Raw genomic sequence first — 23,632 nt, 5'->3', positions numbered from 1 at the left:
GTGCAGCCGGCAAATCGCCGCAATATGATTTTGAATCGTAGGTTTCTTAGTTAATTACGCTTTATATCTCCATCATATCATTAGTTCTTTGTAAAGGCATGACTTGTGTTGGTCTCTTTCGGCTGGTGACAATGGATGATTAAAAATAGATAGGTGCTTCAGGAATTATGCAATGACCATGCACTGCCAAGAGACAAAGGCAAGGAATTAAACTTATCCATAGAGCGGTAACATTGCGCAAGTGGAGGCCTGGAGAAGCCCATTAATTTAACGCTGTATTTTGGATCCTGTCCTGAAAAAAAATTCCAGGAGCAGATTTGCGCTTTGCAGCGACACGCTCACGCGCTCCGGGTTGTCGGCCACGCGCGCTAACGGCGACGTGTCGCTGACGTCAGCGCGCCGCGGTTTTGCGCCTTGGAGCATCAGCATCAGCAGCCGGAGCCGGGCAGCGCCGCGCCGAGATGCTGGAATGTTCATGAAGTCGCGGGTGGTCGGTGGTTTTCTCTTTTCCCCCAATTGTCATTAAAAGTAACCCTGAATGGACGAAGCTGCCGCCCCGGGTTGCTGTGCGAGACGCGTCTGGAGACCTGTGCGACAACAGCTGCGTCAGTCGGGGTTGTGCTCCCTGCAACAAGGCACCGCGAGTCCTCGCTGTGTCCCGGTAAACTAAGTCGTTAATATTGTGTCCACCTGCCCCCTCCCCACCCTGATCGACCCCTCCCCTCCCCTCCCCCCACACACCCCAATGGAGCCTCCGGCTGAGGTGAGCGAGGTCACCGCAGCTGCCGGTGAGGATGCCGGAGCCCCGAACGGCCAAGTGGCAGCCGGCTCCGGGGGTTGCCCCGAGTGCAGCGCCGCTGGAGCGGAGGAGGAGACGGCCGATGGCACGGACTCCGCTGCAGTGATGCTGAGGAGGAGGCTGCTACAGGGAGCCCCCTGCTCGAATCCCCCTGCCCAGGACTACCCGCGTGTCACTCAGCGGTTCGTCAGGCGGACGGTGCCGCTGTTGCCGGCGGGGGATAGACCCTGTCGGCTGCTGCAGAGCGACGCTGACCCCGAGGCGAAGAGAGCCGCCAGAGGGGAAGCCGCAGCCGAAGGCTCGAGCACCGAGAGCCAGGCTGGGAAGAAAGGCAGCGCGACCGAGAGTGTCAGCGCCGATGATGAGAAAGATGGCAGAGCGGGCGACGGCGCACCGAAAGAGCCGTCCGATAGCTCCAAGGAACTCTCCAAGTCCAAGAGTGACGAGAATGAGGAGGAAGCTGAGATGAAAGCGGTCGCTACTTCACCTGACGGCAGGTTTCTCAAGTTCGATATCGAACTTGGAAGAGGCTCCTTCAAAACGGTTTACAAGGGTCTGGACGCGGAGACATGGCTTGAGGTGGCTTGGTGTGAGCTTCAGGTAAGATGTTTAATCTTATAGTCTGCGTTTGCAGAATAACTCGCGGTCTTTGTGTTATTATTGTGAAATAAAAGCCAATTCAGTTTAGTTATTGATCAGTTATAACTCTTGTATTATATTTCTTATTTTAAATCGTTTTATTCGTTTCCTAACGATGTGTCATGCAGTTACCTAATACATCTACGCTGCGTAATCAAGACCGTCTCCCTGTATAATAAATTCTCTGGGTATGTGAGCAGATCGCAAATGGATTATTTATTCTAGTAACAGGTTATCAGAGTAAAAAAAAATCCGCTTGCTAACAGGTTACTTGTATCATCCAAACTAGTGATCTAGCCAATCCTATAAATATGCTTGTGCTTTCGTATATCGGCTATATGTGCTTTGTGTTGTGTGTGACTTAATACTGTATTTTGCACCTTGGCCCCAGAGGAACGCTGTTTCGTTTGGCTGTATTCTCGTATGGCTGAATGACAATTGAACTTGAGCCTGCGATACTGGCGTACGATTAGCACTGTGTAGGGTTGAAATCGGACAGATTGTCACGTTTGCGTCAAAATTAATTAGGGAATTGTCTAATCTTGCCTTCTCTTTGCACGGGTTCGTGAGAAATGTAGATCTAAATCTCGAGCACCAGTCGTTCCCTGACTGGTAATAATCTTGTTATCCGTGAAGCTTAGCAGTGATTGTAATAGTCTGACAGAAAATGATAGCGTCTAAAGTCTGTTGCCTCTGTTAAACTGCCCCAGACAGCGTTTAGTGCTTTGTTCGAAAGAAACTTGTGTACATTATTAGTGTTTAGTAATAAAATCATAGTTTAAAATGTTGTCTAGTGCACGAATTATCTGTGCATCTTTATTTTTGAACATAATCTCTGGGTGGACGCGGAGGTTAGTTTTCTTTTGGTTTTATCGATTTAAATGGGGGAAAACAATACGCAATAGAGTTGCTCGGTTGCATTTAAAGCAGGCAATAATCCATTTTATAAAACTGCTATATGTAACTTTAGGGTATCTACGTGATTAAATTATTAGTGTTAAACTTAATTTGCGAGAGAAACACTCTAGTAAAAGTTCGAGGGTTCTTCCCTTTCTTTCCCCGCTATTGTTCCGATTCTGAAAGCATAATTAGCAGTTTTCTAGAACACGCGCGAGGGTGTTGCTGTCCAAGTTATTATCGAGCTTTACATAAAAGCACTACACTCTAATTCCTCAGGCAGCATCTATAAGAAGCACTGTCGACGTTTCGGGCCGACAGTGCTTCATCTTATAGATGCTGCCTGGCCTGCTGTGTTCCACCAGCATTTTGTGTGTGTTGTTTGAATTTCCAGCATCTGCAGATTTCCTCGTGTGTACACTTCAATTCCTAATATTTTTGCAAGCTCCTCTTCAAGTTTCCAAGAGATCAGCGTAAGTCACGAAAACAAAAAAAATCCGATCATTGATCCGTATTTCTTTCACGGGTTTACAATATTTCTCACCTCCTGGAAAAAAGTCTATTTTCAGCATGTTCCATTTTGCGGTCGTGTCCATTTTAGATTTGAAAGTAGGAGCTTTTGATTTGTTGGGAAACTAAATTATTGAAAACATATTTAGTAAATCTCTTTACCACTCAGGTTACATGCATCTCTTCAGATTCCCACTTCTGCTCTCCCTCATTGAGTTGTGTATTGTAACTTTAACAAAGGTGTACATTTTATATGGTTATATGATGTAATGTTAGGGCGGTGGTGATTTAGAATATACCTTGACAAATTTTATTCAGAAGGAATGCATATTTTTTGTATATGATCTAATTTAAGCAATGGAGTTGGTCCTGAAATGGATTGAATAGGAGCTGATGCATTATGGGGCTCCTAACCTCAGGCTTGGGTGCACCTAATTGAACATTTTCTCCAGAGGTGCTGGGTATTGATTATCAACAGTACTTGTTAATAATTATTAAGTCCCATGCTAAATGGGAAGACAATTGGGCGGCAAGGAGGTCTACAAGGAAATGGGGTTGATCCTTTATAAGCGTCATGACTAGTAAGGAGATTATTTAGACTGGTGCATACTAGTACAATGTGAGAATACTGCATCCAGTCTCATTCCCATAGCTATACAATTTATTTTCTTTCCTGATTCATAAACACCATTCAAAAGAGGGTATGTATTTGGCCCTGTTACAAATCCTGGCTGGCTACTTCAGACTCCTAACTGCTAATGCTTTCCTTTTTAAAAAAAAATCAGTTCCAGAACTAGTTCTTCCATTCTCGTCACAAACTGAGACAGAGATTTGTGGAGTGTGCTCTCTTTTCCAGATGAGTTTTTAAACTGAGTGAGGATGTTTCATGCAAACCTTTCAAATTTGCCATTAATTGGCATTTCAGAGCTCATTAGTTGAAATTGTCTTGTTTGTTTTATTCATAAAAGAATAATGTCAATATGAATCTCAAAGATCCAAAGATAATTGATTGCTAGCCAAGTAGTGCAGCTTCCCTGGTGTGTTTTTTTTTTAATTTTTGGAGAACAACCTGCTGTATATATTCTGGATGGGGTTTAACAGTCATACCAACACCTTCAGTGAGTGAGGATCTATCCTTGGCCCAACAAACATAACAAAGGCATATCAACAGGTCTACATAGGAGATTGAGCAAATTTGGTATGTCACTAAATATTCTTGAAAATTTCTACAGATGTACAGTAGTGAGAACTCTGGTTGCATCATAGCACAGTATGGAGCCAACAATGTATAGGGATTGCAAAAGGCTGCAGAGAATTGTAGACTCAGCCAGTTCCATTACAGACATAATCCTCAACACCAAAAAGTACTTCTTCAAGAGGCAGTGCCTCAAGAAGCTGGTATCTGTCATTAAAGCCTTTCACCATCCAGGAAATGCCCTCTTCATGTTACCACCATCAGAGAAGCAATGCACGAGCCTGAAGATCTATATTCAATTCAGCTTCTTCCCCTCCACCATCAGATTTTTTTGGAAGAATCCATGAACACAAATTTTTCCTTTTGCACTGTTGATTCATTTTGTAACTTAAAAGTGATTTTTGTCTTGCACTGTACTGTAGTCTCAAAACAAATTTCACAACACATCATTGATAAAAGATCTGATTCTGATTTGTCAGTTTATTGAATAATTGCCTTTGATAATGCAAATATAAATATTCTAAGTTCTTGACAAGCCCTATATAGTAAAATGCTTTTTTCCTGAATTGTTTGTTTTTATATTGTGTTTTAAAAAATCAATTCAACCTGCACAAAACAGTATAATAATTATTCTGGAATTACTGTGTTTGTCCTTAAACCTCATTTTAGTGACTTAACCTAGGAAGCAGGTTAATGGGTTTAGCAGGTTTACTAAATGTCATTATGTTGAAATGAGTCTACTTAAATTGTATGAAGGTATTGTGAGTGGATGCCTCCTTTATTTTGGCTAAAGCCAAAAGCAGATGGTGAAAATTTAAGGTTATTTTGCAGACCAGTTGCTGTTGTCCATGATAGGTATGACAATTATTTACAGCAATTTTTGAACCTGAAGTAGGTGTTGGTATTCATTTTTCAAACATGCTTTCCTAAATATTTAAAAATAATTCTTATTTGCTTGAATTAATTGGGTATATTTTATGTAGGGAAAGTATAAAAAGAACTTAAAGTTCCTTGCATCTCCTTTCAGTTATTGAAACGAGCGATCCTTATTGACATAAAATACCATGTGTACACAAACAACTTCTGCATGTTGGTATTTTTAAAAACCTATTGGAATAGAAGGAGCATATTTTAGGGCCATGTGACTGATATAAACCATAGGCGGTTAGCTACAGCAGTGTACGTGTCTTCATTGTTGGCTCATATTTTCACAGAATCCATTGTCTTGAAGCAAACTGTATAAACTATACAACACTTCTAGAACTCAGCTGCAATTAACCACTTTTCCTGTAGGTATTAATCTGCAGTCCATTATAAATGCCTACTAGTGCACATTGTTGTGGCTGTATGTTGTTTTTCACTAAATTCTCTAGCCAGTCTTAGAAATTTTCCTAAGCATGTTTCCTAACTCAGTATAATACAAAAAAACTCAACAGGTCAGGCAGCATCTATGTTGAGGAATATTTCCCAACCTCTGTATTCTATTTCCTTTCTCTTACACTTCAGAGTATGTTTTGCCATTACCTTTTGAAATAGCATGCAGCAATATTTAAAACTTAACTTTTAACCAAGTTTCTGTTATTTCCAAATTGAATTTTGTTCTTTACCTTTTGAAAATATCTTCCTTGTTGGTATGAAAATTGCAGGTGACAGTACAAAGGAAGCAACTATCAACAGTTTGGAAGTCAAATCTTAGAACTATTTAAGGTTTTAATGAGTGCTTTTGCCTCTGTCTCTAAATGGGAATCTAGAATATGATTTTCAGGTTGCTTTGGCAGATGAGGTAATTTGCTGCATCAGTGATATGCTGCAACTTGACAATGATAGTTATGTTTGTCGGATGATCTGATTATAATTACTTACCAGATTTGGGTGTCTGCTTGTTTTCAAAAGGTGAATTGTGTACTGAAACCAAAATAATTTATTCTGATATTGAACATTTGGGTGATAATCTGCGCTTTTGTTAAAATGTTGCAAAACTCTTGAACAGAAAAGCAGCTGAGTCATCCTGTCCTGTGCACTCACCTTTATAATTTTGTGCAAGTCTCATTAGCAAGTCTTCAGATGCAGGGACCATGTTTGTGTTTCTGATTAAGCAGTACTATGATTTGTGAAATTCTTGTTTTTACAAGAATGATCTTGTATTTATCTCTGTAATTGCTTCTAGAGCAAAGACACTTATCTAGTTCTTGTCCCATCATCATGGTGCAGTATAACTGTTGTATTGTTGGTGGTAGTTGCCAAATGTTTCAAGCTTTAGGATGAAATACCAAAACTACTCTACTTACCTCTTTGACCAAGCTTTTCGGTGTTGTCTCTAAACTCGACCCAAGTTTCAGGAATTATTGTTTGATAAAGCTCCTGTGAAATATCTTGAAATGTTTTGCCATTTTATGACACTGCATAAAAGAAAAGCATAGAACTGAAGATGCAGGAAATCTGGAACAAGAACAGTACATTCTGGATATGATCATCAGGTGAAGCAAAATCCAAATCAATGACCCTTTATCAGAACAGCAAATACAGTAGTTAAACAATTAATTTTAACAAGTTGTGAAAACAAAGTGAAAATGTAGCAAAGATACTATCAAGAATCTTTTTAAATTTTGATATTTTTGTGCAAAAATGTGATTGGCACTTCAGACAAACTGGTATTATTGATAATGATAGGGAAAAAATGTATGATGTTAGCATAAAATTTAAGCATTGAAGGTTATGGCTAATACTTGCACCATTAATTGATTCTTTGTGTATGTGATAAATCAAAAGCTAATGAAATTAAGATGGCTTAAATAGGAGCAATATCTTTGGCCTTTTTTAAAACATTTTTAAGGTATCAGCCAATTTTGGGAGCAGAATTTGCTATTTATTTATAATATTATTGGACCTTATTAAAGATGTCACTTGTAATATTTTTGGGAATGATAAGCGAAGGTTTTTAAAAAAAAAAAAAGTTGTTTCACAAAATGGCATAAGAACATGTCAACTTATCTGGCAGTTGTCCATCGTGTCTCATGATAATAGGAAACCAGTTTTTCAAGTGGAAGAGCTGTAGCATTAGGGCAGTTCCACTCCCTCAGCTTCAGAAGTCTGAGTCCAGTGGATCCAACAATCATCAAGCTGGGGTCTTGGTTGCAGTGGATGGATGACTGACATCTTCTGTGTCTTGTCACCACAGAGTGTTGTAGTACTGTCTTCCTGGCCGTTTGATCACATCTGCCCAGTCTGCCAGAGCCGACTTCACATGCTAGGACAGGCATGTCCCTATCTCACCAAAGTACGAGGCTGCTGGCAGCCCTTGTCCGCTTTAACTCGCCTTTTGAAGCGGCATACCAGGCTGTGGCCACTGTCACATGCATACAATTACTTGGAGCTATGGGTGAGAGCTGAATTTCTGATGGGGACCAAATGTGAGTGAGCTGCCCCAGTACGGACATGGCAAGCCCCTTCACCAGAGGTCATACTGTCCCTTGCACATGCCATACACCCCATCAACACATTGCAGTATGAATACATTATTTGGATAATCCTACATTTTTAGAAGGAATTCTTGCTATTAAGTTTAAACAATAGCATCCTTGGTTATTTGGCAAAACTAACAAAGTTATGGCTAAATATATATTTTAAAAAAGCTTCTTGACAAGGAAGTTCCCATTGCTAAGATGGAAAGTAACATTCCCTTGAGCATTTAGTATTGGTTGTAGTTTGTTAGACTAATATATTTATGATTGTGATAACAATGCACCTGGTGTTCTGGGTGATGTGCAAGATTTGCAAACTAGAACTTGTGAAACCATTTGAATATAAAATAGTACTTCTGCTTGACATTAAACTCTAAAGATAATTATTTTCCTCAGATTTTGCACTGTTGCATTTAAACTATGATTGTATTGATGTGACATGAAACTGTGTTGCATTGATGCTACATTTTAGATATTAGCTGCCTTATTTGCATGTGAATCAGTGTAATTTGTGATTCAAACATTCAAGATTTTAAAATTTATCTGGTGGCTGGATTCTTTCTGAAAACCTCTTGTATTACCAGACTGTTGGATGTGAAAGGGTGGTTCAGCTATAGTGCTAGGGTTTCTCGTAAACTCATAATTGCCACATTTTTGAGATTTTAACCTTTGTCACTGATTTACTGAAATTGTATTTCTCCTTTTTGCTGGTTGTTATTTACCTGGATTTTGAAACATCAAAAATGAAACTACCACCCCTCATTGTTATGGAGTAAATCAGACAGCAACTTCTAGTATTTTCAGTGTAGTGCTACTGTGTGGTATTTTGGAAGTATTGTCTGATTTGCACAAACTTCACTAGTATTTTCCACTGAGAATTTCATGCATGAAAAGTGCAATATTGTGGTGCTTCACCAATTAGTCATATACTAAATATGCCAGAATAGATTGGGATTTGTGATTTGGATTGTAAGTACATTTTAAAAGTTGTAATGTTTCCTTATTACTACCACAGAAATCTGGCACTGAAAATAAACTTCTTCAAGTACTAATCCAACATGTTTAATAAATCAAGATTTTGTAGGGAATTTAACTTTTTCTGTTGATCTTTATTTGTAGCTTTTATTGTTTTATATATATTTTTTGTTCTTTCTTGCACTTGCAGATTTAGGCTCTGCGTCAGTCTAGTAGTTGGAAAAAGCATATTTCTTATTAAAACTCAAGTTCCCTCTACAGCATGTTCATACACTCAGTGGAAGTAAGTTCCCACATAAATGCCCACCATATGTCTATGGGCAGCTATTGACCCAAATGAGTTGGGTTGTTCACAACTGGGCTACTATTATGCTGCTATTAATCCAGATAACTCTGCTTTAACAAAATACTTTACATCCATTTATTTATATTGAGTTTATAATTTGGTCAAATAAATTCATAAACTCTGTTCCAAGCCAGTGTGCTCACTGATAATTAAGTTGATACCTCCTGATAGATGAATAATATTTTGAGGACCAATAGGATATTAGGTCACTGGATGATTTGGTGTGTAAATTTTAAAAAAATTATGGATATAGGTTTGAGTACAAGATTTTTTAAAGCTAAGATAGATGAGCTTAGGCTGACTTAATTGCTGTTTTAATTTATTGGAAGAATAATGATTGGAAATAAATTGTATGAATTAGCTTTGTATGCATGGTATCTTTGACCAGTATACACTGTTTATGAGCTATATTCTTGTGTTAGCCGAGGTAAATAGTTACGTGTATTGAATTATAATGAAAAACTGTTCTGCATGTCATCCATATATATAATTCCATCACATCTCTGCATTGAAGTAGTATGAAGGAAAGCAACAGAATGCAGAATAAAGTGTTAGTTACGGAGAAAGTGCAGTGCAGGAGGTCAATAAGGTGCAAGGTCACAGTGAGGAAGGTTGAGGTCAAGTCCAACTTATTGTACCAAGGGATCATTCAATAGTCTTCTAACAGTAGAATATAAGCTGTTCTTGAGCCTGTGAAATGCAGTAGGAATGGGTGAAAAGAAAATGTCTTTGGTGAGTGGGGACATTGATTATGCTGGCTGCTTTACAGAGTCACTGAAGTGTAGACAGTCATGAAGGGTTTCCATGATGTGCACAACACTTCAGTTTCTTGTGGTCTCTTGCCATACCAAGCGGTGATGCATCTGGATAGAATTCTTTTTATGGTGCATCAATAAAATGGTGAGGTTAGGGGGACATACAAAATTTCTTTGGCCTCCTGAGGAAGTATAGACACTCATGCACATTCTTGGCCATGCTGCCAATATGGTTGAACTAGGATAGAGTATTGATCAGGTCACTTCTAGAAACTTAAAGCTCACAATCCTCTCAACTTCAAAGCTTGAAGCAGGGCTTGTTCAACTGTTGTACTGTTAAGTAACTTGCATGTGTACATGCTTGTTGAAGGCTAATGTTCTAAGTTGACATGCATCTTCTATTGTCAATTTTGAGTAGAATTGCAGAAAATATTGAAAATTTGCTTAGAGTATATATTTTCAAAAATACCATAGTTAATGATGCCTGTAATCATATTCAAAGCGCTGGTGAAACGTTGGTTCAGAATTATAGAAGCACAAGGTTTAAAAAAAAAACTGGAAAGGTTTCAGTTAAGATTGCCATTGTTTATAATGTAGTTGTTTTGGGACCTGTAGAAGAGGTTAAAGGTTACTGAGTGAGCTATCTAAGAAACACTGATTTTGAAGTCAGTAAGTTCAACATTTTTAAAGGAACTATGGGTTCACAATGCTTATAGGGTTTTACCACTTAAAAGATGAATCAAAGAAAGGTGTTACATACAAAATGCTGGAGGAACTCAGCTAGTCAGGCAGCATTTATAGAGCAGAATAAACAGTCAATGTTTTGGGCAGTGATGCACCATCAATAACTCTCGGAGATGTGAGGCGAGAGATAGGCTTTTATTAGCTGGAAGAGAGCACTATCAGCAGCAAGAGACCATCACACAGCATCCTGGAGACTGAGGGAGGAGCAGTGCCTCCAATCGCCTTTATACAGGGGTCTGTGGGAAGAGCCACAGGAGCAGTCAGCGGGGGGGGGGGGGGGGGGGGGGGGAGGCGTGTCCAGACTGGTATATGTAGTTCACCACAGGCAGAACCCCTTCATCAGGACTGAAGGTACTTATTGAATTGAACGAATTCATGAGATTAAATGAAGTCTTAGAGCACACAGGTATGAAAGAGAACCTCAAAGATTTGCTGTTAATGATAGGCAGAGGAAATGAAGAAAATTGAATCAGTTGTTTTTTTGGTACGGGAGACATATTCAACAACAAGTCAGTCCACATCTGTTAGAGAAACCTTTTACCAGAATTAAGCTGGAAAGCTAATGCTTTAAATTGCAGAGAAAGGGAAAGGACGGAGAGGAACAGTATGTTTGTAGATAGCCTAGCTGTTGAAACTTGCAGCTAAATTCTTAGCTAGTCATTATTTCTGTCACCAGCTTTCTTCACAGCTCAGCATATTATGTCTCAATTGGGTCCTAATTCAATTCTGTTCAAATTTGTGACCACTTCGCACTTTTTTGATACCGATGAAATGCCTGGATCAGGTTTCTACTGTCTGTTGTGATTAGCACATGAAAACTTTGCAAAGAGGAGCTTCAGTCACTTTTGCAACTTCATCTCTTGCATCTGGGAAGAGGAAAACGTGTTATCTCTGGCTCAATAATTGCAATCATCATGGAAATGAGTTGAAGCTATAGCCAGTAAAGTGCACATCTAGTCAAAAAGATTTTCCCCAGATCTGAAGACATAGATGTGATTTTTGTCTATGCTAATTGCAAGTCAAATTCAATATGCTGCACCAGCCAGCATGTATGAACTTTGATTTCATTTGAAGTTGCTTATAGAGCATCTTTCTCTAGTTTGGCTGCCAAGAGAAATTAATCTCCATCTTGTATCTGCTGCATGATCGTGTGCAAGTTGTGATATATTAATGATAACAGGCCCAATCCCAGTACAGAATGGTGTTAAACAAGGCTGCAACATTGTTCTTGTTCTCGTATCAAACTTGCTTCAATTTTGGAACTTCCCTCTAGTCTTCCTACTGGAGTGGGACTAATCAGTAAGACAAATGAGTAGTCAATGATGATGAACTGTTACTTGCATACAGCTGTTGGACCTCCTTCATTGGCATCTGAACCCTTAGGACTTCGGTAGAAGTATGATCTTTGACCTGAGGATTATATAAGGAAAGTGCCACAATGAATTGAAAACCTTGTAAAGACACCTTTTTCAGTTCTTAACTTTCCCTATGTCAAGTGGACAGGAACATTTTATGGATGTTATCAGAGATGCATTGAAGAAACTAAACTATCACTGTCTTCTGGGAACCTTTAGTTCCTGACTGCTCCATGTATAAAAGGAACATTGATATTGGTGTTGAGGACTTTGAGACCGTGGATTAGGAACACAGAGACCCTGTGTAAATAGTAATTGTCACCTTACAAACTATCCAGCTGCTTGCCTCATCAAACATCACTTGCACAACTTTAGAAGATTCTGTATTTTCTACATTGGTTTCATTAGCCACCTCTGAACCTGTGAAACAAAGTTTAAGCAAGTTTTCCTCAATCCAGAGGGACTGCCTAAAATGAGAGGATATTTTTAGACATGTAGTACTTCATTTAGTGGTGCACAGAACATTTTTTGACATCTATGCCCACGAGACTGCAGCTGGTAGATGGCTTCAAATAGTGAAACTCACTGAGAAGCTGCAGAATATGTCTTCATGCTGCCTTTTAGATAACATGATGAGTTACATACATTTAATACTTTTAAAATCTGGTAATGCTGAAAAGAAGTTACAACAAAGATATTTTAATTGTGTTGCTTAGAATCAGCACAATGATCCTCTACTGGGCACTATGATTCTCAATAGTCATCCCATTTTTATTTAGTATCTGGAAAAGCAGTGGGCTATCTTAAGTATGAGGAGGGTGAAAAGTCACTTGGAGGGCATTTTGCAAATCGCTTTTAAAATCAAGATGCATATTACAAAATCATACAATGTTACAGATGGTACTTTTGTAATTTCTTAGCTCCTCTTACCTGGCATATCATTCAGTATTCAGAAAAATAACTGCTATATTGGAGTGAAATGTAGATATTTAGACTGTTTTTGGTATTTGGTAAGCTTCAGAGATTATCCTATATCCTAGGCCAAATGGCATAGAAATCTATACAATGCAAGTTATGTGAAAGTGAAATTTGTAATTATCAGTTTTGATTTACTGTGCTTGTGCTGAATTTTGCCAAACACCAAGTGAACTGGTAACATTTTATCAAAGGAGAATTCTTCTAGCTTAACTTCCTTAGCATCATTTTAACCAAAATTGACTAGTAAATTCAAGTAGTGCCCTCAGACTTGCAAAGGGGATTTTCATACAGAATTGATCAACTAATTTCAAAGTGAAATTTGAATAAAAGTGTAAAGTAAAATTAACTGGTTTATAAAGACTTGGCTGAGGGAAGGGTCATCACCATTGCCAAACCCAAATGGTTGGTTGGATGCAAGCCACAATTGAACCATAGAACCATAGAACATTACAGCACAGAAACAGGCCTTTTGGCCCTTCTTGGCTGTGCTGAACCATTTTTCCGCCTAGTCCCACTGACCTGCACCTGGGCCATATCCCTCCAAACCCCTCTCATCCGTATACCTGTCCAAGTTTTTCTTAAATGTCAAAAGTGAACCCACATTCACCACTTCATCTGGCAGCTCATTCCACACTCCCACCACTCTCTGCGTGAAGCCCCCCACCCCCCCAAACGCGGATGGTGCCAGAGGATTGGCATATTGCTCATGTTGTTCCATTTGTTTAAAAATGGTTCTAAGAGTAAACCTAGCAATTATTGACCTGTCAGTTTGACGTCAGTGGTGGGTAAATTAATGGAAAGTATTCTTAGAGATGGTATATATAATTATCTGGATAGACAGGGTCTGATTAGGAACAGTCAACATGGATTTGTGCGTGGAAAGTCATGTTTGACAAATCTTGTTGAATTTTTTGAAGAAGTTACGAGGAAAGTTGACGAGGGTAAAGCAGTGGATGTTGTCTATATGGACTTCAGTAAAGCCTTGAACAAGGTTCCGCACGGAAGGTTAGTTAGGAAGATTCAATCATTGGGTATTAACATTGAAGTAGTAAAATGGATTCAACAGTGGCTGGATGGGAGATGCCAGAGAGTAGTGGTGGATAACTGTTTGTCAGGTTGGAGGCTGGTGACTAGTGGTGTGCCTCAGGGATCTGTACTGGGTCCAATGTTGTTTGTCATATACATTAATGATCTGGATGATGAGGTGGTAAATTGGATAAGTATGCAGATGATACTAAGGTAGGTGGCGTTGTGGATAATGAAGTAGGTTTTCAAAGCTTGCAGAGAGATTTAGGCCAGTTAGAAGAGTGGGCTGAATGATGGCAGGTGGAGTTTAATGCTGATAAGTGTGAGGTGCTACATTTTGGTAGGAATAATCCAAATAGGACATACATGGTAAATGGTAGGGCACTGAAGAAGGCAGTAGAACAGAGTGATCTAGGAATAATGGTGCATAGTTCCCTGAAGGTGGAATCTCATGTGGATAGGGTGCTGAAGAAAGCTTTTGGTATGTTGGCCTTTATAAATCAGAGCGTTGAGTATAGGAGTTGGGATATAATGTTAAGATTGTACAAGGCATTGGTAAGGCTGAATTTGGAGTATTGTGTGCCGTTCTGGTCACCGAATTATAGGAAAGCTATCAACAAAATAGAGAGAGTACAGAGAAGAATATTACCTGGGTTTCAGCACCTAAGTTACAGAGAAAGGTTGAACAAGTTAGGTCTTTATTCTTTGGAGCATAGAAGGTTGAGGGGCGACTTGATAGAGGTATTTAAAATTATGAGGGGGATAGATAGAGTTAACGTGGATAGGCTTTTTCCATTGAGAGTAGGGGAGATTCAAACAAGAGGACATGAATTGAGAGTTAGGGGGCAAAAGTTTAGGGGTAACATGAGGGGGAATTTCTTTACTCAGAGTGGTAGCTGTGAGTAAAGAAATTCCAGTAGAAGTGGTAGAGGCAGGTTCGGTATTGTCATTTAAAGTAAAATTGGATAGGTATATGGACAGAAAAGGAATGGAGGGTTATGGGCTGAGTGTGGGTCAGTGGGACTAGGTGAGAGTAAGTGGTTGGCATGGACTAGAAGGGCGGAGATGGCCTGTTTCCGTGCTGTAATTGTTATATGGTCATAATGTTCCCTTTAAACTTTTCCCCCTTCACCCTTAACCTATGACCTTTTTTCCTTCCCTAGCCTCAGTGGAAAAAGCCTGCTTGCATTCACGCTATCTATACCCATCATAATTTTATACACCTCTATCAAATCACTTCTCATTTTCCTACGCTCCAGGGAATGAGGTCCTAACCTATTCAACCTTTCTCTGTAACTCAGTTTCTCAAGTCCCAGCCACATCCTTGTAAACCTTCTCAGTACTCTTTCAATCTTTTTAATATCCTTCATGTAATTAGGTGACCAAAACTGCACAAAATACTCCAAATTCGGTCTCACCAATGTCTTATACAACCTCACCATTATATTCCAACTCTTATACTCAATACTTAGATTTATAAAGGCCAATGTACCAAAAGCTCTCTTTACGACCCTATCCACCTGTGACGCCACTTTTAGGGAATTATGTATCTGTACTCCCAGATCCCTCTGCTCTACCGCAGTCATCAGTATCCTACCATTTACCTTGGTTTGACCTTCGGAAGTGCAATACCTCACACTTGTCCGCATTAAACTCCATCTGCCATTTTTCAGCCCATTCTTCCAACTGGTCCAAATCCCTCTGCAAGCTTTGAAAACCTTCCTCACTGTCCACTACACCTCCAATCTTTGTATCATCAATAAATTTGCTGATCCAATTTGCCACATTATCATCCAGATCATTGATATAGATGACAAATAACAATGGACCCAGCACTGATCCCTGTGGCACACCACTAGTCACAGGCTTCCACTCAGAGTAGCAATCCCCCACTACCACTCTTTGGCTTCTTCCATTGAGCCAATGTCTAATCCAATTTACTACCTCTCCATATATACCTAGCAACTGAATCTTCCTAACTAGCCTCCCATGCAGGACCTTGTCAAAGGCCTAACTGAAGTCCATGTATACAACATCCATTGCCTTCCCCTCATCCACTTTCCTGGTAACTTCCTTGAAAAACTCTAATAGATTGGTTAAACATGACCTACCATGCATAAAGCCATGCTGATTTTTTTTTTCTAATAGGTCCCTGTCTATCCAAATACTTGTAGATCCTATCTCTTGGTATTCTTTCCAATAATTTACCTACTACCGATGTCAAACTTACTGGCCTATAATTTCCCAGCTTACTTTTTGAGCCTTTTTTAAACAACAGAACTACATGAGCTATCCTCCGATCCTCCGGCACCTGCCCTGTGGATATTGACATTTTAAATATTTCTGCCAGGGCCCCTGCAATTTCAACACTAGTCTCCTTCAAGATCTGAGGGAATACCCTGTCATGTCCTGGGGATTTATCTACTCTGGTTTGCCTCAAAACAGCAAGCACCACCTCCTCTTTAATCTGTATAAGTTACATGACCTCCCTACTTGTTTGCCTTGTTTCCATAGACTCCATTCCAGTTTCCTTCGTAAATACAGATGCAAAAAACCCATTTCATATCTCTCCCATTTCTTTTGGTTCCATACATAGCCGACCACTCTGATCTTCAAGAGGACCAATTTTATCCCATACTATCCGTTTGCTCTTAACACACCTGTAGAAGCTCTTAAGATTATCCTTCACCCTGACTGCCAAAGCAACCTCATGTCATCTTTTAGCCCTCCTGATTTCTTTAAGTATTTTCTTACTCTTTTTATACTCCTCAGGCATCTTGTTTCCTCCCTGTTGCCTATACATGTTAAACATCTCTCTCTTCTTCCTTATCAGAGTTCCAATATCCCTCGAGAACCAAGTTTCCTTATTCTTATTCATTTTGCCTTTAACCCTGACAGGAACATACAAACTCTGCACTCTCAAAATTTCTCCTTTGAAGTCCTCCCACTTACCAATCACATCCTTGCCAGAGAACAACCTGTCCCAATCTACGCTTTTTAGATCCTTTCTCATTTCTTCAAATTTGCCCTTTTTCCAGTTTAGAACTTCAACCCGAGGACCAGATCTATCTTTATCCATGATCAAGTTGAAACTATGAAGGATGAATAGGGATAGGATAGGCTGAAAAGCTGAAGGAGAGGGAATATGATCTTCATACTCTGGAGCCTGCTCTGCCTTTCAATAAAATCATCACTGATCTGATTGATTGTAATCCCATCTAGTTCTGTCTACTTCCAGCAACCTTTCACCCCTTTTGTCCTGCTTTGAAAATATTCTGACTTAGAGTTGCTACCAAGAAAGAATTTTGTCTCAGAAAATGATGCCTGATTTTTTTAAAACCGTGACCTCATTCTATAATCTCCCGTGAGATCCTTTCTGCATACATACTGCCAAATTCTACAAGGATCTTGTACATTTCTCAAGAATCTTTAATACTTAGTTCATTATAGTTGTTTAGTATTCATCATGTTCTTGCATATTAGCTTTCAATACAATATCTTTAGAGAAACTTGCTGCTTTAGGAGAAGCAATACAATATAAACAGTTTTCATGAAGGTTCATGGCCCAAAACATTGACGTTATTTATTTTCATAGATGCTGCCTGACTTCCTGAAGTCCTTCAGAACTGTGTGAGTGTTGCTCTGGATTTCCAGCATCTTCAGAATCTCTTGTGCTTGTGTTCAGTATTTTCCTGATTTACTTATTGAACTGTGTTTTATTTATGGTTGCTGTCTAACTTGTTGTTTATGCTGAGTAGCTGTGTATTAGTACTTACTTTTTTCTACTTTAACACCATTGTCATGTTGAATCTACAAACTGAGCAGTTGTAATGCCAATCTATTTGTCTTAATGCCGCCACTGTAAAAGCCATAAATGATACTTGTGGGTTAAACACATGCTACTTGGCTTCCTGACCCTTCTCCTCAATTTAATAAGAACATGGCTAATCACATTATAATTTCAATTCTGTATCCCATTCCCTTTGATAACCTTTCTCCCCCTAGTTTATCGGGAAACTATCTGCCTTAAAATAATTGAAGGCTCAGCCTCTGCTGCCTTTGAGAAAGTGTTTCAAAGACTCTTGAGCAGCTGAGAGAATATAATTTTGCTTCATCTCAAAAATTATGAAATAGTAACCCCAATAGAAGAACCATACTTCCCATATCTTTCCTGTAAATACCACTTAAGATACAGTACTGTGTTTTAACTAAGGCCCTCTCTTGTTCTTAACATAAGTAGATAGAAACTTGGCTTTTCTACCCTTTCCACATAAGACAGCCTATCTTTTTTAGCAATTTGTCTAGTAACATTAAACTGCATTTATACAAATGAGGTCAATGCTACTTCAATATAGTAATAACTGAAACAAGGCTTTTTTTTTTGCATTCAACTCACCTAGCAATGAACAAAATTCTGTAATCTTTCCTAATTATTAATAGAAACTGAATGCAAGCCTTCTGTAGAATTATATGTCAAGTTGCCCAGGTTCCTTTTTCCATGGCAGAATTCTGGTTTCTCTGACCACTTGGGTATTCTGCTTAAGCAGTTTTATAGTCCATTTTGGCAAGAAAAATATTACATTTTTCCACATGATATTACATTCCACATCTTTGCCTGTGTTATTTATGATAGACGCAGGTTTCTCAGGTATTTGCCAAATCTGACCCAGGAAATACAGTACAAGTTGGAATATTTGGTACAAAATCAAGTAAAATAAAATTGGTTAAGTAAGAGCTGAGGAAAAAGTAGTAATGTTTTTATTCCTACTTCTGTAACAGCAAATTCTTATTATTCTTAATACATGTGTAACTTGCAAAGCTATATTCAACCATGCAAAATTGAAAATGAATTTTGCTCAACACGAGCAAGTCTACAGATGTTAGAAATCCAAAGCAGCACACACAAAATGCTGGAGGAATTCAATAGTTCAGACTGCATCTATGGAAATGAATAGATAGTTGATATTTCAGGCTGAGAGCCTCCTTCAGTACTGAGAAGGAAGGGAGAAGATGCCAGAATAAAAAGGTGGGAAGAGGGGAAGGAGGCTAGCTGGAAGGTGATAGATGAAACCAAGTGGGTGGGAAGGATCAAAGGATGGAGGAGAAGGAACCTGATAAGAAAGGAGAGTGGATCATAGGCAAAAGGGAAGGAGGAAGAGACCCATGGGGAAGTAATAGGCAGGAGAGAAGAGGCAAAACATCAGAGTGGGAATAGAGAAAGGGGTGACTTTATTTTAACTGTAAGTAGAAATTGATTTTCAATGCATCAGATTGGCGGCTACCCAGACGGAATATAAGGTGTTGCTCCTCCACCCTGAGGTTTGCTTCATGAGGCACAAGAGGAGGACATAGACTGACGTGTTGGGATGGGAATGAGAAATGTTTGACCACTGGAAAGTTCCACTTGTGGTGGATGGTGCAGATGTGCTCGACGAAGCAGTCCCCCAATTTACGACGGGTCTCACCAATGTAGAAGGGGCCACATTAGGAGCACCATAATAGATGACCCAAGCAAATTCGCAGATGAAGTGTTGCTACACGTGGAAGGACTTCCTGGGGCCCTGAATGGAGGTGACAGAGAAAGTGTATGAGCAGGTATAGTACTTGGGCTGCTTGCAGGGATAAATGCCTGGAGGGAGGTTAGTGGGAAAGATGAATAGAAAAGGAAATCGTGGAGGGAATGATTCCTGTGGAAAATGGGGAGGGGAGGTAAAATATGTGTGGTGGTAGGATCCCTTTGGAGATGGCAGAAGTTGTGGAGGACAGTGTGTTGGATGCAGAGTGGTAGGTAAGGACAAGAGCGACTCCACTATTAAGGAGATGGGAAGATGGGGTGAACATGGATGTACGGGAAATGGAGGAGCTGCAGGTGAGGGCAGCATCAATAGTGGAGGAAGGGAAGCCCTGTCCTTTAAAGAAGGACATCGCTGATGTTCTAGAATGGAAAGCATCCTGGGAACGGTATTTTGCTTTTGTATAAAGTTTACTATAGATGCTGGAAATACTTTGATCAACTGATATTTGTGGAGCAAGAAACAGTTAACACGTGGTCCAGTGAAGTGTGAGGCATTCAGTGCTGTCTTACCTGCTGATTTTTGTTCCCCCACTATTTTATTGCTAAATATTAACAAGCTTTTAATAAAAGCTAAGTTCCAGTTTTTGTTTTACTTGTACCGTCAAAAATTCTGAATGTAAAGTCTATAACAAAAGGAGAGGTGAATGCTTAATATACAGTGTTGTATAAACAAATCTTTCTTTACCTATAAACTTTTAGAGGAGACTAAAGGGAAATTGAGATACCTCAAATATTCCTCATTTTCTTGGAGCCTTGTGATTATGCTTTATGTTCCATTATATTTTTGATGGCAATTTTGCTTTTGCTTCAAATTGCATATTCAGATGATTCAGCATCAATCTCATAGACTCTCTGGTTCCTGTGCTTTGTTTGAATTCACTGTGGCCACTGGAAAACTTGTGATATTGCATAATAGCTTTTTAACAAAAAAGTATTCAAAATATATCAAGAGATTAATGGGAATAATATCAAAAAAAATCATATCTATTATTCTGGTACTTTCAATGTTTTGAGGGTATCTGGTTATCATTGTTTTATTCTATTTACAAGTACAAAATGCTGTATGTCAACTTAAATAGGTAAGTTTCAGTTTGATTCCACTTCATGTTGAGAGAGCATGGTGGAGCAATTCATTTGTTGTTAGAGTGACAAATTTAATATTTTTGAGTAATTGGGTATTGACAATGGAGAAATTGTTTACCCCTTACTGGTCATATTCTATACCTTCACAGTATGGTCTGGGTCAATTTTAACCGGGCCCAAGAATCCCCTCATAACAAGTGTCTATACCAAATTTTGAACCACCGATCTATTTAGAATGTATTAATAGTCTATCTGACATTAATAAATGGGTGATTAATCCCTAATTAATATTTCAGAGATCTAAAATCCATTTCAATAGATATGGGTCAAATTTGACCAGGAACAGCCTCAATGTACAGAAATTTGTAGCACTTGTACAAAAGTATAAATTTTTTAAATATTTTAATTTTTGTGCATTTTGGGTCACTTTAGAAAAAGTCATCAAATTTTGGCTTTAAAAAATGGGATTTAGGGTGTTTTTACTGCTGTCAAATGCCAAAATGGGTCAAATTTGACCCAAACAGTATGTAAGGGTTAATTTTGAATGCATGCTAACATGTGTTTATAGGTAAGCTCGAAGAAACTACTGTGCACAACATAAATTGAAAATGGGGAGAAATGTATGAAATCCACTGGTGTTTGAATTGTTGAGCAGGTTGGCTTAGTTTGTGGATATGTTGAAGGACTGGTTTGTGGTAAAACCTCCAACTTCCCTTTGAAATGAGGCAAAATGGAGAAACTATGATGTACATACCTGTAATTGAAATCGGTCAATCTAGGTGTTTATATTGTAGAAGTTTTTCTTTGAATTGGTTCCATGGTTTTCTTAGTTTTGTGGAGAGAAGACGAATCTGAGTTGTAGTCTGTATACATAATAAATGAATCTTGAACCAAGAACCCTCTTCATCTTGAATATCTTGTAAATGTAACAGCTTTCTGGAATTTCTGGAAAATGATGGAGAAATAAGTTGTGTTTTGGTACTAATACAATAGAGATTAATTGTCATCTAATTGGTCATAATGTGAGGAGCAAATAAAAGTAGGACTTGTAGAAAAAGGATGGGTTATGCCTGAGCCTAAGGAGGACTAGTATTGTGGGCAGATTTGTTAGAGGGTTTAAGATAATTTGACTGGGGGATGGAAACTGGATTGATAGGGCTGAGGATGGGACATTTGTATACCAGTAAATACAGTGTGTAGAGAGGCTATGAAAAAGGACAGACAGATGATAGGGCAAAATTGCAGTCAGTGGGATGAGTTGAAGTGTATAACATCAAAAAGGCTGATGAATACAGGACTGAAGATGTTATATTTGAATGCACGCAGTAAACAGAATAAGGTAGATGATCTTATAACACAGTTGGCAGATATGTTGTGGGCATTACTGAGACATGGCTAAAAGATGATCATAGTTGACAGTTTAATATCCAAGGATACACCTTTTATCTAAAGGATAGACAGAGGGTGTGGGGTGGCTCTGTTGGTTTAAAAAAAGTAAAATCAAATCCTTGGCGGTAACATTAGATTAGAAGGTGTAGAATCATTGGTTAAAGCTAAGAAACTGCAAGGGGAAAAAGACCCTGATGGGAGTTAAATATAGACCTCCGAACAGTAGGAAAGATGTAGTCTACTAGTTACAATGGGAGATAGAAAATGCATGTCAAAAGTGCAATGTTACTATAGTCATGGGGGATTTCAATATGTAGGTAGACTGAAAAAATCAAGTTGGTGCTGTATCCCAAGAGGGGGAAATTGAAGAACACCTATGAGCTGGCTTTTGAGAGCAACTCATTGTTGAGCCCACTAGGGGATTAGCTGTTCTGGTCTGGGTGTTGTGCAGTGGACCGGAATTGATTAAAGAGCTTTGGCTAAAGGAACAATTGGGGCAATGATCATAAAATAGAATTCATCCTGCAGTTTGAGACGGATAGGATAAAGTCAGATGTACTATCATGGAGTAAAGGTAGTAAGGAAGGAGACATGAGGGAGGAATTGACCAACGTATATTGGAAGGGGATACTGACAGGGATGATGGAAGAGCAGCAAAGGCTGGAGATTCTGGGGGCAATTTGGAGGGCACAAGATAGATGCAACCCAAAGATGACTAAGCATTCTAAATGGGGGATGAGGCAACAGTGGCTGATAAGGGAAGTCAAAAGTACCATAAAAAGAAAAGAGAGGGCATATAATAGAGCAAACAATATGGTGGCAAGTTAGAGGATTGGGAAGCTTTGAAAAACCAAGAAGGCAACTAAAAGCCATAAGGAGAGAAAAGATGCAATATAAGGGTAAGCTAGCCAAAATTATCAGAGGATACCAAAAGGTTTTCAGACATATAAAGAGTAAAAGAGGGGTGAGAGTGGATATCAGACACCTGTAAATGATGCTGGAGAGGTAATATTGGGGGACCTTAAAATGGCAGACAAACTGAGTAAGTATTTTGTGTTGGTCTCACTGTGGAAGGCACTAGCATTACGCCAGAAATTCAAGTGAAAGGGGGCAGAAGTGAATGTAGTTGCCATTACTAAAGAGATAGTGCTTGGGAAACTGAAAGGTCTGGAGGTAGATAAGTCACCTGGATTAGATGGACTACACCCTGCAGCTTTGCAAGAGGTAGCTGAAGTGATTGTGGAGACATTAGTAATGATTTTTTTTAAAAAAATTCACTAGATTCTGGAATGGTTCTGGAGGACTGGAAAATGGGTCTTTAACACTTTAAGAAAAGAGGGAGGCAAACAAAAGGAAATTACGGACCAAACACTAGGAAATCTGTAGATGCTGGAAATTCAAACAACACACAAAATGCTGGTGGAACACAGCAGGCCAGGCAGCATCTATAAGGAGAAGCACTGTCGACGTTTCGGGCCGAGACCCGAAGGGTCCTGACGAAGGGTCTTGGCCCAAAATGTCGACAGTGCTTCTCCTTATAGATGCTGCCTGGCCTGCTGTGTTCCACCAGCATTTTGTGTGTGAAATTATGGACCAGTTAGCTTGACTTCAGTGGTTGGGAAGATGTTAGATTCCATTATTAAGAATGAGGTTTCAGGGTGCTTGGAGACATCTGAGAAAATAGGCCAAAGTTAGCATGGTTTGTCTGACAGATATGTTGGAATTGAGGAAATAACAGGCAGGATAGACAGTCAGTGGATGTTGTTTAGTTGGACTTTCAGAAGGCCTTTGACAAGGTGCCACACATGAGGCTGGTTAGCAAGATGAGAGCCCATGGTATTACAGGAAAGATACAGGCATGGATGGAAGATTGACTGGAGGCAAAGTGTGGGAATAAAGGGGGCC

General features: G+C 39.3%; 1 protein-coding gene across 5 annotated transcripts in view; it reads left to right on the top strand.

Annotated features, from left to right (window-relative positions):
- The first annotated feature begins 708 nt into the window (after positions 1-708).
- The window catches only part of wnk2 (WNK lysine deficient protein kinase 2), a 191,645-nt gene continuing 168,721 nt past the window's right edge, over positions 709-23,632 (top strand). For all 5 annotated transcript variants that reach the window (XM_073072185.1, XM_073072187.1, XM_073072186.1 and 2 more), the window contains exon 1: positions 709-1,399. In XM_073072185.1, the coding sequence (XP_072928286.1) occupies positions 746-1,399 (654 nt within the window). In that variant the 5' untranslated portion in view covers positions 709-745. The remainder of the gene's footprint in view (positions 1,400-23,632) is intronic.

The sequence above is a fragment of the Hemitrygon akajei genome, chromosome 19 (assembly GCF_048418815.1).
Source record: "Hemitrygon akajei chromosome 19, sHemAka1.3, whole genome shotgun sequence".
Taxonomy (NCBI): Eukaryota; Metazoa; Chordata; class Chondrichthyes; order Myliobatiformes; family Dasyatidae; genus Hemitrygon; species Hemitrygon akajei.
Note: the sequence above shows the minus strand (reverse complement) of the source record. Positions and strands in the feature narration are given on the sequence as shown.